This window comes from Elephas maximus, chromosome 7 (genome assembly GCF_024166365.1).
Source record: "Elephas maximus indicus isolate mEleMax1 chromosome 7, mEleMax1 primary haplotype, whole genome shotgun sequence".
In the NCBI taxonomy this organism is placed as follows: Eukaryota; Metazoa; Chordata; class Mammalia; order Proboscidea; family Elephantidae; genus Elephas; species Elephas maximus.
In genome coordinates this window covers 35,232,993-35,252,015 of record NC_064825.1, presented here as the reverse complement: position 1 = coordinate 35,252,015, position 19,023 = coordinate 35,232,993, and the positions used below count along the sequence as shown (strand labels likewise).

At 36.2% G+C, this 19,023-nt stretch overlaps 1 protein-coding gene across 1 annotated transcript in view; it reads left to right on the top strand.

Annotated features, from left to right (window-relative positions):
• HIKESHI (heat shock protein nuclear import factor hikeshi) overlaps nucleotides 1-18,555 on the top strand; it is a 43,044-nt gene extending 24,489 nt beyond the window's left edge. Inside the window, exons 3-5 of the mRNA XM_049889606.1 lie at nucleotides 8,382-8,533; nucleotides 17,388-17,506; nucleotides 18,450-18,555. Coding sequence (XP_049745563.1) covers nucleotides 8,382-8,533; nucleotides 17,388-17,506; nucleotides 18,450-18,504 — 326 coding nt within the window. The 3' untranslated portion in view covers nucleotides 18,505-18,555. The remainder of the gene's footprint in view (nucleotides 1-8,381; nucleotides 8,534-17,387; nucleotides 17,507-18,449) is intronic.
• The last annotated feature ends 468 nt before the right edge of the window (nucleotides 18,556-19,023 follow it).

Here is a 19,023-nt window from a genome sequence, read left to right as displayed (position 1 = left end):
CCATTTGACAGTTTCCACACAAATTGTTCAGTGCTACATTTTTCACAATGTGCCAACATTCTCTCTAATTGCGTTCTGTTTGTTCCGTTTCCAGTACTGCAGTCTCCCTGTCCCCCATCTTCTCATCTTTGTTTTAGAGTTTCACTTGCTTTCTTGAATGGCTTCACTGTAAAATAAATAATAAATATAAATCAGTTAAGAGTTCATATCATAGAATTTGGTATAAACAGGTAGGATAATGAACTGGAATGAGTTATTGACTTTGGCGCTTCATAGACCTGTTTTGAATCCCAGTCATACTAGGTACTGGCTGTGTAACCTTAAATAAGATATTTAACCTTAGGGGAGTATTTAGATAAATTGGAGATAATATCCACATTGTGTTTTTGTGAGGAATAAGAGATAAGGTATCCAAAATGTATAATAGTGCCTGGCGCATAACTGGTACTCAGTAAATAGTTACATTTTTATAAAATCATAGGATGACAGCACTAGAAGAGATCTTAGAAATCACCCAGATATTGAAACCAGTTCAGAAAGATCAGCTGATTGTTACTCCCCCCATAGGGTGTAAGCACCTTGAGAGTACGGGTGGTTTTTATCTTTTATTTTATGTCCTTTAGAGGTATAGAGCACAGGGATAGACTTTAGAAAATTGGTAAATATTAAGCACACTTCAGACATCCAAATTCAGACATATTACAGTGCCAGATGTGTTATTTATATCTGGTTTTAAGTATTTAGTATCGATAAACCATTGAGAGTCACATTGCTCTTAGAATATGCATTAGTGAAAAATATAATTGCAGGTTTATCAGGTTATCAATGGAAATGGACCAGAGGTCTAGAAATACATGTTTTGATCTCTAAATTTTTATATTCAATACTAGGAAAGCTTTTAAGCAGACATAATTAGGCTGTCACTTCATAGTGAATTACTTAGTTTTGGCATAATGGTTTTCTTTAGTCCCCATCTGTTTGCTGCCAGGCATGCCTATAATACTTAACCCTTGGTGTGCTATCAGGGACCATTTGACTCACTTTTAGATTTTTAGTTTCATTTTGGGGCATCTGAAACTATTAAAAGAATTAATGTTTCATGAGTTTCATTCTTTTGTAGAGGTCTTTCAAGGAAGAGAAAACACATATATATTTAGTAGACTAAAAACTAATTCTATCTTTAAATTACTATATGGGGTCACTAGACCATTTATAAATCAAAGATGCTTTGGTGATACTAGTGATTTTTTTTATCTTCCTATATCTTAGAAATATAATATCTTGGAAATACTTTGCCATTTCATCATCCAGAGAATTATTTCATCATTACTCATCAATTATTTTCAACTGTGCTAAAAAAAAAAAAAAAGAAAGAACTGAAATAATAAGGAAATGGAAGAATGGTAGAATTGCCTAGAGCAGAGGTGTCAAACTGTAAAGGGTCAGATAGTAAATATTTTAGGCTTTGTGGGCCACGTATAGACTCTGCGACATTTTCTTCTCTTTTTTAAACAACGCTTTAAGAGTGTAAAAACTGTTCTTAGCCTCCAGGTTGTACAAAAACAGGTTGTGGGCTGAATTTGGCCTGTGGACCTTAGTTTGCCAACCCTTGATATAGAGGTTGATGCAATAGTGAAAATCATCACCATTGCATTATCTTTCAATTTTATTATTTCATTGCCCAAAGTATTGTGTTATCTTTCAAGAAGTGTAAAAGGAGACTGGAGACAACATCTTTATAGTCTGCTTTATGCTTTATTGAACAGAATTGGGAATTCAGAATATTTTAGTTTTTGTTCATAATGACAGCGAAGAAAATCAGCAGTGAAGAAGTTTCACAATTATTAGATGAATCAGTAAATGAACACAAAAAGGTAGGTAGCATTCTAGACTTTAATAATGATGGTGAAGATGATAATATAAGCAAAATATCAGACTATGAATCTTCAGATGACGATCTCTCAGGTGAATTTTTTTCAAACTAAAAAATCAGTGATTGGACAGAATCTTTCTAAGGACCAAAAGAAAATATGCCATTCTTACCAGTTAATTATTCAACAGGAAGGAATTCATCACACCGTATTTTGTGACATCTTGGACATGTGGTAAAAGGATGTGTGATAGTATTTTTCCATCTCTTTCTATGTTTGTGCACCAAAATTGACCAAAATACAGTTCATAAGTGGACAGGTGCTGAAAGTAGGTGTGTGTACAAAGGTGATTGGAAGATAATGAAATGGAAAAAATTCATTGACCATTCTAAATTATATTTATCAATCTAAAAAGTAGAATGTTTTGCAAATTATGAATCAAAGATGGCAATCCTCTCTTTAACAAATCATGAGCCATTACGGGTTTCAAAAAATTCTTCAAGTATTGCGTTTTTACAATGCAAATGCCAGAAAAAGAACAAGGAGTAACAATAAGCTAGAACCTATTAGGGTTGTGTTTAATATCAGCAGTCAGATTTATAAATGAATATGTTCCAAATTTATCCAGGGCACTTGATAAGCAGTTGTATTCAGAGGAATTGCCCCATTTTGGCCTTATATAACTTTAAAATCAGGAAAATGTGCAATAATTGTTTGGGTTTGCTGTATTTAAATACATAATGAAAATTCTGATAAAGTTGTTTTTTCTGTCTCCTTATTTCCCTGTAAGTTTTTATGAAATGACTTAAAAATATATATATCTTTGTTGGGTTATATATGATAAATGGTGATGACATCTTTTCCTTATATACTGAGGATATGGGACTAGTTTTCTCTAGCATTTCTTATTCTGAGTTGTCCTGTGTGTCAGACTCTTGACTTACATTGAGGAGGGACGCTTTGAGAAAGAACTTTTAAAAATTAGCTTCTGCATTTCTGTTGAAATGCTTATAACTTTATCTAATTTTTTTTTTAAGACCATGTCAGAAGTTTTGTTTCCCCTACTGTTTTTGCTTTTGTTTTTTGACAGTAAGTCTCTGGGTGACTGATCATGTTTTTCTTTTTACTTTGGCTGTCATCAACTCTGATCCAAAATTAAACACTAAATATCTAAGTCTGTATGTTGTGTTTCACCGTTTCTGTCTAGTATTTTTTTTATTAACTTTTATTGAGCTTCAAGTGAACGTTTACAAATCAAGTCAGACTGTCACATGTAAGTTTATATACACCTTACTCCATACTCCCGCTTGCTCTCCCCCTAATGAGTCAGCCCTTCCAGTCTCTCTTTTCGTGACAATTTTGCCAGCTTCCAACTCTCTCTATCCTCCCATCCCCCCTCCAGACAGGAGATGCCAACACAGTCTCAAGTGTCCACCTGATACAAATAGCTCACTCTTCATCAACATCTCTCTCCTACCCACTGTCCAGTCCCTTCCATGTCTTATGAGTTGTCTTCGGGAATGGTTCCTGTCCTGGGCCAACAGAAGGTTTGGGGACCATGACCGCCGGGATTCCTCTAGTCTCAGTCAGACCATTAAGTATGGTCTTTTTGTGAGAATCTGGGGTCTGCATCCCACTGATCTCCTGCTCCCTCAGGGGTTCTCTGTTGTGCTCCCTGTCAGGGCAGTCATCGATTGTGGCCGGGCACCAACTAGTTCTTCTGGTCTCAGGATGATACAGGTCTCTGGTTCATGTGGCCCTTTCTGTCTCTTGAGCTCATAGTTATCGTGTGACCTTGGTGTTCTTCATTCTCCTTTGATCCAGGTGGGTTGAGACCAATTGATGCATCTTAGATGGCCACTTGTTAGCATTTAAGACCCCAGACGCCACATTTCAAAGTGGGACGCAGAATGTTTTCATGATAGAATTATTTTGCCAATTGACTTAGAAGTCCCCTTAAACCATGGTGCCCAAACCCCTGCCCTTGCTCCGCTGACCTTTGAAGCATTCTGTTTATCCCGGAAACTTCTTTGCTTTTGGTCCAGTCCAGTTGAGCTGACCTTCCATGTATTGAGTACTGTCCTTCCCTTCACCTAAAGCAGTTATCTACTAACTAATCAGTAAAAAACCCTCTCCCACGCTCCCTCCCTCCCTGCCTCGTAACCACAGAAGTATGTGTTCTTCTCAGTTCATACTATTTCTCAAGATCTTATAATAGTGGTCTTATACAATATTTGTCCTTTTGCCTCTGACTAATTTCACTCAGCATAATGCCTTCCAGGTTCCTCCATGTTATGAAATGTTTCACAGATTCATCACTGTTCTTTATCGATGCGTAGTATTCCGTTGTGTGAATATACCACAATTTATTTAACCATTCATCCGTTGATGGACACCTTGGTTGCTTCCAGCTTTTTGCTATTGTAAACAGAGCTGCAATAAACATGGGTGTGCATATATCTGTTTGTGTGAAGGCTCTTGTTTCTCTAGGGTATATTCCGAGGAGTGGGATTTCTGGGTTGTATTCTATTTCTAACTGTTTAAGATAACGCCAGATAGATTTCCAAAGTGGTTGTACGATTTTACATTCCCACCAGCAGTGTATAAGAGTTCCAATCTCTCCGCAGCCTCTCCAACATTTATTATTTTGTGATTTTTGGATTAATGCCAGCCTTATTGGAGTGAGATGGAATCTCATCGTGGTTTTAATTTGCATTTCTCTAATGGCTAATGATCGAGAGCATTTTCTCATGTATCTGTTAGCTGCCTGAATGTGTTCTTTAGTGAAGTGTGTGTTCATATCCGTTGCCCACTTCTTGATTGTGTTGTTTGACTTTTTGTGGTTGAGTTTTGTCTGTCTAGTATTTTATGGTTTGTAAACAGGGTCCTTTGTACTTGGGGGGCATAAACTACTGTCTCAAGTCCATTTTAATAATAAGATGGATTAAATGAATAATTCATTCACAAAGTAGATCTCTTTAAAATGTGGATTAAAGATTGCTAAAGACTTTTAAGTTTTTTTTTCCCTCTTAAGTTGTCCTCGTTGTTGAGAGCTTTAAAAAAAAAAAAAAAAAAGTTAAAATGAGGGAAAAGTCAGAATTGTTTTCTAAGTCTCATTTCTTACAATGGATTTTAGTTTTACCTAGGGCCTTCCTCATTTACCAAACTTTGTTTATGATAAAAGAAGGAGGTCAGAGATGACAAGACTTTCTGCTTGGGCAGATTATTTCTTGGGTCATTATAAATAAGGCCATGGATGATTGTATTAAACCTCTTTCCTTGATTGGGATCATTGGCACTTGTTAAGTTTTCTGTATTTAGCATGATTCTAGGTCTAAAACAAATAGCTAGGACATCAGTGAGAACGGTGGTGTAAGGAATTCCAAAAGAGCATTCCTCCATAAAAGCAATGAAAAAACTTGCAAAAACTGTCAAAATCAGCATTTTCTCAAGTGCACATGGAACATTCTCCCGGATGGACCATGTATTAGCCCACAAAACAAGTTTTAATAAATTTGAAAAGATTGAAGTCAAAATATGCTTTTTGACCAAATCGAAGGAAATTTGAAATAACTGAAGGAAATTCAAATTAAAAAAAAAGAAAAAAAAAAAAAAAAACCGTTAAACTAGTTATGTTTAATGAGGGAAATGTGAGTTGGTCCCTGTATCTGCAGGTTCTGCATCCACAGATTCAACTAACTGTGGCTGGAGAGTATTAAACAGAAAGAGATTTCCTAAAAGCATAACTTGAATTTGCCACGCACCACGTGCTACGCTGAATCTATGTGAATGGAATGCTGTGTGGGCTCCCTGCTGTAGCCCCCCACCGTTTCACAGATCCTCAGTCTCTCTCCGGCTCTTGTCTTTTGACTTTTGTTTGCGTCGTTCACCTCATGTCTTACCATTCTTTAAACAATACAGTATAACAACTATACAGCGTTTACATTGTATTAGGTATTCTAAGTAATCTAGAGATGATTTAAAGTATATGGGAGAATGTGTGTGGGTTATATCAAACACTGTGCCCTTTTGTGTAACGGACTTGAGCATCTGCCGATTTTGGTGTCCACGGGGGGTCCTGGAGCCAATCCCCTGCAAATACCAAGGGACAACTGTATGTATTTTTAAAGCATAGGAAAAAAAATTATAATTCATATGCTTGAACATTTGAGAAGAGTTGCTATACTTGTAATGAGTGTTCTAGTTTTTTGGAGTGTATGTTGTCCCAGATTTTTTTTCTTCAGTATTTGATTAAACACTTTATAGTTTTAAAAATAGCAGATAGTCAAAAAACTTCCTTCTTGTATGCTTTTTTTCTTTCATCAGACTTTTTTGTGTATGTGTGCATTGTGTGAAAGTTTACAGAGCAAATTAGTTTCCCATTTGGTAGTTTCTACAAAAAGTATTTCATGACCTTGGTTTCATTCCCCACAATATGTCAACACTCTCCCCATTTCTCCCCTGGGTTTCATGTTTCCTTTGGTCCTGATTTTCTACCACTTCCTGCCCTCTCATCTTTGCTTTTGGGCAGATATTGCCCTTTTGATTGCCTGTAATTAATTGTTCTAAAGAATATGTTCACCTCAGGTGTTATTGTTTATCTTATGGGCTTGTCTATTGTTCTGCTGGGAGATATCTCTGGGAATGGCTTCAGATCCAGGCCAGAAGAGTGTCTTAGGGCCATAGTCCCAGGGGTTCCTCCGGTCTCTGTCAGACCAATAAGTATGGTCTTTTTTGTAAATTTGATTTTTTTGTTTTGCAATTTTTCTGCTCTGTCTGACCCTCTGTTGTGATCCCAGTCAGAGCAGTTGGTAGTGATAGCTGGGCACCATCTAGTTCTTCTGGTGTCGGGGTCGTGTAAGCTGTGGTTCATGTGGCCCATTATTCCTTTGGAAAATTGCACCCTTGGGTCTTTAATTTTCTTAATTCCCCTTTGCTCCAGGCAGTAAGAGACAAATAGTTCTATCTTAGATGGCCACTCACAAGCTTTTAAGACCCCAGATGCTGCTTACCAAAGTAGGATGCAGAACACTGTGTGTTGTGCCAGTTGACGTAGATGTCCCCTGACATCTTTTTCTTCTAGTCTAGGAACTTCATCCCGTTAGGTGTTTGGTTATGTCTAAGAGGTTTCCCTGACTGTACCCCTTGTGTACTTAATATGAGACACACCTGCAGTCATGTATGTAGAAATCTTCACCACCAAACCTGTATCTGCCGGTGGGTGTATTCTCTTTCACCAACACCCCCACCACCTCTTGGTGTGTCTACCCATTTATCCATTTGTAAATTATTATTTGTTAATATTTTGCTGCAGAATTGTCTAAGCTATAGTAGTTACTATTCTCATTGCTGTCAATTCTGACTCATTGCGACCGTATAGGACAGAGTAGAACTGTCCCATAGAGTTTCTGAGAAGTGGCTGATGGATTCAAACTGCCAACCTTTGGTTAGCAGCCGAGCTCTTAACCACTACGCCAACAGGGCTCCAGTAGTTACCATACCCAGACCAAACCCATTGCCACTGAGTCAATTCCGACTCATGGCAACCATATAGTTGCCCTTTATTCTTGTATTCCTCTCGTCCTCTCTTGCCTCCATCATGTTGTACTGACTCCCCCATGTTATGTACTGCCTTTTCCTTCACCAGTAATAACATGTGTCTTCTACCTAATTGGTCAGACTAACTTTTCTGATTATGTCTTAGGTGGATTAATAAAATTGGCCTAGATTTCCTAATTATAAGTTAGCTGGTACTTAGAGGTGTTCAGATATATACCTAAAAGATATATTTGTGTATAAAAGGGAAAAGCGATTACATAATTCCCTTGAGTAAGCTGCAGATTTCATTTTTTGCCTATTTGATAACCAATTATCAAGTATTGAGTTGTGTAATATATGACATTTAGTAAATATGCAATGTAGTTCATTGGTGACAGTGGCAATGTAATTTTTTTTTTTAGTGGAATATGCAGTCATTAAAATTTGTTCTAAAAAATCTTTATAAACTATTCTTCCTTCATAGTTAGTATTGAGTTTTTAACCTAATTCTCATTTGCTTATTTTTCTCTCATTCTGTTAATGTCCATTTTCAGCTGCACCGATTTTATTAATTTTTAGAGAAGTAACAGCTATTTTTTCTTGTGAGGAAACATAATTTTCTTTTTTTTGTTAATACACTAAAAACTAAGTAGTCTTTTACATGTATCTGAAAAGAGACAAAGTTGCACATAACAGATACTTTTTAGGGCCTACCCTGGTGGTGTAGTGGTTAAGAGCCAAGGTCACTAACCAAAAGGTTGGCAGTTCGAATCCATCCGGTCCTTGTTGGAAACCCTATGGGGCAGTTCTGCTCTGTCCTATAGGGTCGCTATCAGCTGGAGTTGACCTGATAGCAATGGGTTTTTTTGTTTTTTTTTTTAAATAGACCATAGGTTCTTCACATATTTACAGAGGAATTTGTATCAATATTGGTTAAATTTGAGATTTGTGGTGTATGTTAATTTCTTCCAGGGGAAGGAAGCCAACACCCTTTTGGAGCCATGAATATTGTCCGGACTCCATCTGTCGCTCAGATTGGAATTTCAGTGGAATTATTGGACAGTCTAGCTCAGCAGACTCCTGTAGGAAATGCCGCTGTATCGTCAGTTGATTCATTCACTCAGGTAATACAGTGCACACTTCATTATTTTCTAAAAGAAGTAAAAAATCATATTCTGTACTTTAGAAATTAGCCTGGTAGTTGAAAACATGTAAAAATGAAAGGAAACATATGACAAGTTATGTTTCCACAGATATTTCAAGTTAATCTGCTTTTTATATAGGCATTTTAAAAATTATACTTTGAGAATGTCTTTATAGTTATAAAATATCTCAGTATGATTTTAAAAAATGGGTTTAAATATTAGCTTTTCCTTTTTCACTTTCACAGATAGTATGCTAGGCTGTGGTTAACAGATATGAACATGTTAGGCGAGATCCTTGTCTTTGTGGAGCTTAAAGTGACAGAATTCTGTAAGAGTTTACCTTTCAACCTATGTGTTGCAACTCTTGCTTGTTTCTTTCAGTGTGTCTCTGGAGCCAATCTAAAATATTTCATTAATTAAAAAAATTATTTTATAACCTGGTAGACAAAAGTGTATTGATCTCTCCTTGATAAGATGAATCTTTTTTTAAGTAACTTTTAAAATCAGTTGTAGAAAAGGTTTACTTCTATTTTTTAAATCCCTTCAAAACTTTATAGATGAAAATTCTGTAACCTACCGTTGACTTGAAACTGTTACATATATTAAACGAATATCTAGAACTGCTTTTATTTGTACAGTAGTGACTAGCCACTGTGGTTATTTAAATTTAAATTAATTAAAGTTAAATAAAATGGTCAAAAAGTGGAAACAACTCAAATGTCCACCAACTAATGAATGGATAAATAAAATGATGTATCCATACAATGGAAGATTATTAGGCAATAAAGAGGAATGAAGTATTGATACATACAATGTGGATTAACCTTGAAAACATTATGCTAAATAAAGGAAGCCAGTCACAAAAGACCCCATATTGTATGACTCCATTTATATGAAATATTTAGAATAGGCAAATCTATAGAGACAGAAAGTGGATTAGTGGTTGCCAGGGGCAGGAGGAGGGAGTGGATGGTATTGGGGAGAATGGGGAGTGTTAGCTCATCCGTATGGGGTTACTTTTTGGGGTGATGAAACGTTTCAAAAATTGATGGTGATGATGGTTGCATAACTCTGAATGTACTAAAAATTGCCTTTCCTGATAAGATGACATATCCTGTATGATTTGTTTTTTTGAAAACACTTTGAGAAGCCTTCCCTACCCTGATAACGTGAAGATGTTCCCTTTATAGTTCTTAATGCCTTAAAGTTTTCCTTTTTGATTTTAGGTTTAATTGGTCAGAATTTAATTGTTTAGCTTTAATTGCTTGTGGTATGGGAAGGGATCCAAATTTATATTTTCCCCAATGGAAAACTAATTTTTCTAGCCCTATTAGTTAAATATTAGTCCATTTTTTCCCGAGTAATACCATCTTTGTTATACATCATGTGTCACATAGGCATAAGTTAACTTCTGAACGCTTTTCTGTTCCAATTGGTGTATTTGCCTGTCCCTTTGTTTTTTTTTTTTGCTGGTAAGGAAAACCTGGTGGTGTAGTGGCTAAGTACTATCACTGCTAACCAAAAGGTTGGCAGTTTGAATCCACCAGGCGCTCCTTGGAAACTCTGTCGGGCAGTTCTACTCTGTCCTATAGGGTCACTATGAGTCGGAATTGACTCGATGGCAATGGTTTGGTTTTTTTTTTGGCGGGGGGAGGGTTTGCTGGTAAGTCTTAATATCTGATAGACCAACTTACACCTTCTAGTCATGAAAATAGTCTTAGGTATTTTTCATAAAATAGGATCAGCTTGTTGAAAAAAAAAAAAAAAAAAAATTTTTTTTTTTTTTTTTTTTTTTTTTATCTGATAGACCAACTTACACCTTCTAGTCATGAAAATAGTCTTAGGTATTTTTCATAAAATAGGATCAGCTTGTTGAGTTCCATGAAAAACCTAGTTGAAATTTTGTTGGAAATAACATTGGGTCTATAGATTTAATTTGGGCAGAAATGCTATCATTACCACATTAAGTCTTCCCATCCATGAACATGATACAGGTAGTCCCCGACTTACGACGTATTTGAGTTATGATGGAACCACACTTGGAACTATCGTGTTTTTTTGGTACATCATATCATTAGTAATATGTACTAAAGGCAGTGTTGCAGCGTGTTCTTTGCTGATATTATCATTTTCAGATGTTCATTCCAGATTTTCAATTCTATGATTTACTGTTCAAAACATTTCAGTATAGGTTTAGTTTTCTAAACTAAATCAGGGGCTTCAGTTGCTTGAAAACATGGACCCAAACGCTGATTGCTTTGCAAAAGTTGACAGGCAGATTCAGGAAGCAGTGAGAAGTTAGAGCAAAATATATGAAGAAAAGGACCATACAGAGAATTCTCACTTATTTTCTGACTAGAAACGCCATCCCCATTCCCAAGGATAATCTAGATGACCCAGAACCTTCTGCAAGTGCAGTTATTACCACAACTGACAGAATGCCAATGTTATCCAGCTCTTCTTCGTCATAGTAAATTTTTATGATTTGTATATTTTTTATGTATGTTTGTATGTATTAAACATAGCTGTAAGTTTGTGTAATATTTCCAGCTGCCAAAGACAAATACAGATTGAATTTATAAAGATGCTGATAATAAAAAGCAATAATAATGAAAACTAAAAAAAAAAAAAATGAGGTATTTGACTTATGTCAGAATTGTCTCACGATGGAGTTGTCGGAACGGAACTCCGTTGTAAGTCAAGGACTACCTGTATGTTACGGATTGAATTGTATCCCTCAAAAATATGTGTTGTAAATTCTAGCTTCTATGCCTGTGGTTATAATCCCATTGGGAATGTGTTATCTTTGTTATGTTAATGAGGCAGGGTTAGTGTAGTGTGTATCTTGAGTCAATCTCTTTTGAGATAGAAAAGAAATTAAACAAGCGGGTAGAGAGAAATGGGGGGGGGGGCGAGATAGATGCCAAAACACATGGAGATGTAGTAGCACTAGATAACTAAGTAACTGTATATCTTTTCATTGAACATGATATATACTTCCTTTTAATTGTCTTCTTTCCTTTTTCTCAGTATAGGTTTGTAATATTTGCTACAGAATTCTTACTATCAGCTTGTGTTAGCTTTTTTTCTGAGTATCTAACGGACTTTGCTTCTATTATTAATTGGCTATGTATATATATATTTTTTTATGTATATAGTTTTAAATTTATTTTTGTTGTACTTGATAATATACACAACACATACACCAATTCAATTTCTACACGTACAGTTCAGTGACATTGATACATTTTTCAAGTTGTGCAACCATCCTCACCCTCCTTTTCCAAATTGTTCCTCTCCCATTAACATAAACTCACTGACCCCTAAGTGTCCTATCTTTTGAGTTGCTGTTGTCAATTTGATCCCATATAGATAGCTCTTAAAAGAGCACAGTGCTCAAGGCAGACATTCGTTACTAATTAAGCTAAATTATTGTTTGTTTTAACAGGGGATATTTTTGGTTTAAGGTTTAAAGATTATCTCAGGGCAGTAGTTTGGGGGGGTTCATCTAGCCTCAGTGGCTCTGGGAAGTCCGAAGTCATAATAATTTGAAATTTGTTTTTTATTTCCCTCCTTTTGATCAGGATTCTTCTACGGAATCTTTGATCAAAATGTTCTTAATGCTAGTGGACACCATCCAATTCTGGTCTCAGTGGCAAAGGAAGCAATTGTTCATGAAGGCAGTTAGCCACATTCCATTTCCTTCTCACTGAAAGGGATTTTTTTTTTTAATATATATATATTTTTTTATTGAGCTTCAAGTGAACGTTTACAAATCAAGTCAGTCTGTCAATATAAGTTTATATACACCTTACTCCATACTCCTGCTTGTTCTCCCCCTAATGAGTCAGCCCTTCCAGTCTCTCTCTTCGTGACAATTTTGCCAGCTTCCAACCCTCTCTACCCTCCCATCCCCCCTCCAGACAGGAGATGCCAACACAGTCTCAAGTGTCCACCTGATACAAATAGCTCACTCTTCATCAACATCTCTCTCCTACCCACTGTCCAGTCCCTTCCATGTCTGATGAGTTGTCTTCGGGAATGGTTCCTGTCCTGGGCCAACAGAAGGTTTGGGGACCATGACCGCCGGGATTCCTCTAGTCTCAGTCAGACCATTAAGTATGGTCTTTTTGTGAGAATCTGGGGTCTGCATCCCACTGATCTCCTGCTCCCTCAGGGGTTCTCTGTTGTGCTCCCTGTCAGGGCAGTCATCGATTGTGGCCGGGCACCAACTAGTTCTTCTGGTCTCAGGATGATGTAAGTCTCTGGTTCATGTGGCCCTTTCTGTCTCTTGAGCTCATAGTTATCGTGTGACCTTGGTGTTCTTCATTCTCCTTTGATCCAGGTGGGTTGAGACCAATTGATGCATCTTAGATGGCCTCTTGTTAGCATTTAAGACCCCAGATGCCACATTTCAAAGTGGGATGCAGAATATTTTCATGATAGAATTATTTTGCCAATTGACTTAGAAGTCCCCTTAAACCATGGTCCCCAAACCCCCGCCCTTGCTCTGCTGACCTTTGAAGCATTCAGTTTATCCCGGAAACTTCTTTGCTTTTGGTCCAGTCCAGTTGAGCTGACCTTCCATGTATTGAGTATTGTCCTTCCCTTTACCTAAAGTAGTTCTTATCTACTAACTAATCAGTAAAAAACCCTCTCCCACGCTCCCTCCCTCTCCCCCTCGTAACCACAAAAGTATGTGTTCTTCTCAGTTTATACTATTTCTCAAGATCTTATAATAGTGGTCTTATACAATATTTGTCCTTTTGCCTCTGACTAATTTCGCTCAGCATAATGCCTTCCAGGTTCCTCCATGTTATGAAATGTTTCACAGCTTCGTCACTGTTCTTTATCGATGCGTAGTATTCCATTGTGTGAATATACCACAATTTATTTAACCATTTCATCCGTTGATGGACACCTTGGTTGCTTCCAGCTTTTTGCTATTGTAAACAGAGCTGCAATAAACATGGGTGTGCATATATCTGTTTGTGTGAAGGCTCTTATTTCTCTAGGGTATATTCCAAGGAGTGGGATTTCTGGGTTGTATGGTAGTTCTATTTCTAACTGTTTAAGATAATGCCGGATAGATTTCCAAAGTGATTGTACGATTTTACATTCCCACCAGCAGTGTATAAGAGTTCCAATCTCTCTGCAGCCTCTCCAACATTTATTATTTTGTGATTTTTGGATTAATGCCAGCCTTGTTGGAGTGAGACGAAATCTCATTGTAGTTTTGATTTGCATTTCTCTAATGGCTAATGATCGAGAGCATTTTCTCATGTATCTGTTAGCTACCTGAATATCTTCTTTAGTGAAGTGTGTGTTCATATCCTTTGCCCACTTCTTGATTGGGTTGTTTGTCTTTCTGTGGTTGAGTTTTGACAGCATCGTATAGATTTTAGAGATCAGGCGCTGGTCGGAGATGTCATAGCTGAAAATTCTTTCCCAGTCTGTAGGTGGTCTTTTACTCTTTCGGTGAAGTCTTTAGATGAGCATAGGTGTTTGATTTTTAGGAGCTCCCAGTTATCGGGTTTCTCTTCGTCATTTTTGGTAATGTTTTGTATTCTGTTTATGCCTTGTATTAGGGCTCCTAACGTTGTCCCTGTTTTTTCTTCCATGATCTTTATCGTTTTAGTCTTTATGTTTAGGTCTTTGATCCACTTGGAGTTAGTTTTTGTGCATGGTGCGAGGTATGGGTCCTGTTTCATTTTTTTTGCAAATGGATATCCAGTTATGCCGGCACCATTTGTTAAAAAGACTATCTTTTCCCCCAATTAACTGACACTGGGCCTTTGTCAAATATCAGCTGCTCATATGTGGATGGATTTATATCTGGGTTCTCAATTCTGTTCCATTGGTCTATGTGCCTGTTGTTGTACCAGTACCAGGATGTTTTGACTACTGTGGCTGTATAATAGGTTCTAAAATCAGGTAGAGTGAGGCCTCCCATTTTCTTCTTTTTCAGTAATGCTTTACTTATCCGAGGCTTCTTTCCCTTCCATATGAAGTTGGTGATTTGTTTCTCCATCACATTAAAAAACGTCATTGGAATTTGGATCCGAAGTGCATTGTATGTATAGATGGCTTTTGGTAGAATAGACATTTTTACTATGTTAAGTCTTCCTATCCATGAGCAAGGTATGTTTTTCCACTTAAGTAGGTCCTTTTTAGTTTCTTGGAGTAGTACTTTGTAGTTTTCTTTGTATAGGTCTTTTACATCTTTGGTAAGATCTATTCCTAAGTATTTTATCTTCTTGGGGGCTACTGTGAATGGTATTGATTTGGTTATTTCCTTTTCGATGTTCTTTTTGTTGATGTAGAGGAATCCAAGTGATTTTTGTATGTTTATCTTATAACCTGAGACTGTGCCAAACTCTTCTATTAGTTTCAGTAGTTTTCTGGAGGATTCCTTAGGGTTTTCTGTGTAGAAGATCATGTCATCTGCAAATAGAGATAATTTTACTTCTTCCTTGCCAATCCAGATGCCCTTTATTTCTTTGTCTAGCCTAATTGCTCTGGCTAGGACCTCTAGCACAATGTTGAATAAGAGCGGTGGTAAAGGGCATCCTTGTCAGGTTCCCGTTCTCAAGGGAAATGCTTTTAGGCTCTCTCCATTTAGAGTGATGTTGGCTGTTGGCTTTGCATAAAAAAAACAGATGCCCTTTATTATGTTGAGGAATTTTCCTTCAATTCCTATTTTGGTGAGAGTTTTTATCATAAATGGGTGTTGGACTTTGTCAAATGCCTTTTCTGCATCAATTGATAAGATCATGTGGTTTTTGTCTTTTGTTTTATTTATATGGTGGATTACATTAATGGTTTTTCTAATATTAAACCAGCCTTGCATACCTGGTATGCATCCCACTTGGTCATGGTGAATTATTTTTTGATATGTTGTTGAATTCTATTGGCTAGAATTTTGTTGAGGATTTTTGCATGTATGTTCATGAGGGATATAGGTCTGTAATTTTCTTTTTTTGTGATTTCTTTATCTGGTTTTGGTATCAGGGAGATGGTGGCTTCATAGAATGAGTTAGGTAGTATTCCGTCATTTTCTATGCTTTGAAATACCTTTAGTAGTAGTGGTGTTAACTCTTCTCTGAAAGTTTGGTAGAACTCTGCAGTGAAGCCGTCCGGGCCAGGGCTTTTTTTTGTTGGGAGTTTTTTGATTACCGTTTCAATCTCTTTTTTTGTTACGGGTCTATTTAGTTGTTCTACTTCTGATTGTGTTAGTTTAGGTAGGTAGTATTTTTCCAGGAATTCATCCATTTCTTCTAGGTTTGCAAATTTGTTAGAGTACAATTTCTCGTAATAATCTGATATGATTCTTTTAATTTCAGTTGTGTCTGTTGTGATGTGGCCCATCTCGTTTCTTATTCGGGTTATTTGTTTCCTTTCCCGTATTTCTTTAGGCAGTCTAGCCAATGGTTTATCAATTTTGTTAATTTTTTCAAAGAAACAGCTTTTGGCTTTGTTAATTCTGAAAGGGATATTTTTAAAGTTATGTTTTCTAATTTTGTTTGTTGATGTGGAGGTTGGTGTTAATTTTTTTTCAGTATTGATCTTTTAGTTAGCAACTGTCTTTAAGATTCTCTAGAGAAACAGAACCAGTGAGATACATATGTGTATATATAAATATATATATATAGAGAGAGAGAGAGTCAAGGGATTGGCTTACATGATTGTGGGGACTGGCAGGTCCAAAATTTATAGGTCAGGCAATAGGCTGGCGACTCCTACTGGCTGAAGGGATTGTGAGGGCCTGGCAAGCCCAAAACCCTTAGGTCACACAGCAGGCTGGAGACTTCTGCAGGCTTGCATTCCAAGATCTGTAGGTCAGGCGACAGGAAGAGTACAGGATGAAGAGAGAAAGGGAGTTCTGCCAACATAATCTATTTTTAGTCTGCAGGCAGACCATACCTGAAGAAACTCCCCTTTCAGCTCATTGATTATATTAGATTACATTATGGAGGATGATTGCATTGCATTAGATAACATTATGGAACAGCAGCTAGTCTAGTGTGTGGCCAAACCACTGAGAACCATAGTCTAGCGAAGTTGATACATAAAATTAACCATCACAGCAACCTTACTGAACTCTGATATTAATTCAACTAGCTCAATAATAGATTCTTTTGGGTTATATTACCTTCATATTCTTAAATTAAAAAAAAAAACAAAAAACCTAATAATGAGGTAATGCTCTCATGTAGAGAAGAGACAACAGGATCCTTTGTGGCTGGTTTTATATTTCTGAGGAAGTGATGTTGAGAATATTATTTTTGAGTGAATAGAAGGTAGTATTATCTTTAGTAGTTAATTTACTTTTGGGTTTAGTACTTAAATCCACTTGGTTTTTAGTAAATACGCATTCATTTACTTTTAGCTCTGCTAAGGAAATTTGGAAGATGTTAGTAGATACTTATTTGAAGGCCAGTGAAAAGAAACAGGCCAGGGAATAAAGGAAATGAAATAGTGTTACCTTTTTCTTCTTTACATTTGATAGCAAGTAACCAGTTGCTCCTTTATTATACTTGAATTTTTATCTTTCTGGCAAGAAAAAGACCTCTTAGAGATGGTTACTATTTTATATGAGGAAATAAGTTGATTTGGGTGAGTGGTGTTTGGGGAGGGGAGGGTATAGTGAATGTAGTGGTGGAAATGTAAGAAGATACTTTGAAGTTATGGCAACCCTTAGCTTTCAGCATTAGAATGTTTTAAAACTTTTGGTCCTTAAAGCTATGTTAATGGGGGGACATTTTTAATTAAAAATATTAAGGTCTCAATAGAGTATTTAGTATAATCCATTAGCCTGTTATTAATTTTTCAGTTTACACAAAAGATGTTGGACAACTTCTACAATTTTGCTTCATCATTTGCTGTCTCTCAGGCCCAGATGACACCTAGTCCATCTGAAATGTTCATTCCAGCAAATGTGGTTCTGAAATGGTATGGGGTATTTTGTATTTTAGTATTAAGGTTTTTAGTAAATATATGAATGTCTTTTTTGTATGTAAACGTATTCTTTTATTGTGGACATGAACATACATTAACATTTTCATGGCATTAAAGTATGTACTACGGAATTCAGGTCAGGGAAGGTTCTGACCCTAAATACTCTGTTGTATAGTAACCATTTTGAATTTATAAAGATGGGAAAATATAATTGCCTATGTTTTAGGGACCACTATTAAGGATCATATGTTTTTGTATATTTTGAATTAGAAGTATCATATATGAAACTTGAAATATCAATCAAAACTTTTAAGTTTAGAAAGCCTTTATCTAAAGTAAACATGGTATCAGGATGGTTTATACTTTACCCTGTGCATAAGTGACTATTTCCCCAACTTTGTCATGCTTCTGTTTTATAGGTATTTCTTTTCATTTTGAATAACCCAGTGGTAAGGAATACATAGGGAGAGTTTGTTGAGAAGTGGCAGCATGGTGTAGCATGGAGAGCACTGGAATGTACTAGGTTTGCACTTTGGTGCAATCTCATCAAAGAAATGAAAGAGGAGGAGTTAGATTCGGTTTTTTTTCTCAGGTCCCAGATTTGCAGAAGATAAACAAATTTATTGTGATTTGTGGATGGTGCAGGACTGTTACACTTAAGGTTGCTGTGAGTCAGCTGACTCAATGGCAGCTAACAACAACGTTATGATTTCTGCTCTCTGATATAAACCAGTCAAAACTGCTTTATACTTAAATGACTATGCTTGCTACCATTTTATAACAATGATTAAATTCTCACATTATCATTTTTGTTTTTTTGCCTTAGCTTTTTATAAATAACATGTACAGTTGTGTGGTTTTTGATAAGTAATTTGGCAGATATGAAGGATTCTATTTCAGTTTTCTTGTAAGCATAAATATGTGTTTTCTTTTCTAGGTATGAAAACTTTCAAAGACGACTAACACAGAACCCTCTTTTTTGGAAAACATAATTTGAATAAAATCATTTTTAATGGATTCTGAAATTTGTCATGTTTTGAAGATAAATGACTCCATTTAAAAACATGAAGTTGAAAGAATCATGAAGCCTAAGTTTAAAAACTACTTAGTGACTCTGAAGCTTAATTAAAATCTTTATAAAAATGAAAATATGTTTATCATTAATACTTGTCCCCCTTAAGTTTAAAATACTATTTAGAGACAAAGTGTTTTGGCTTTGATTCATTTTTTACTTAAAAATAAAACAGTAAGTAGTGTGTTACATGCCATTGTATTTATAATCTTTTGTTTTTTTCAGTGGTGTGCTAGTTAAAGTCTATTGGGGGACTGTCGAAAAACATATTTTTTGTTTTAAGACAAAATAATTGTTTTTTATAGAGATAAATACCATGCATACACATCCCCTTACCTATATAAATTCTTTTACATTTCTTCAAAATGACCATGCACATCAACATAACCTAAAGGGGAGTTTGTACACCTTTTTTAACCTAGTAGCTAATGGCTACTTC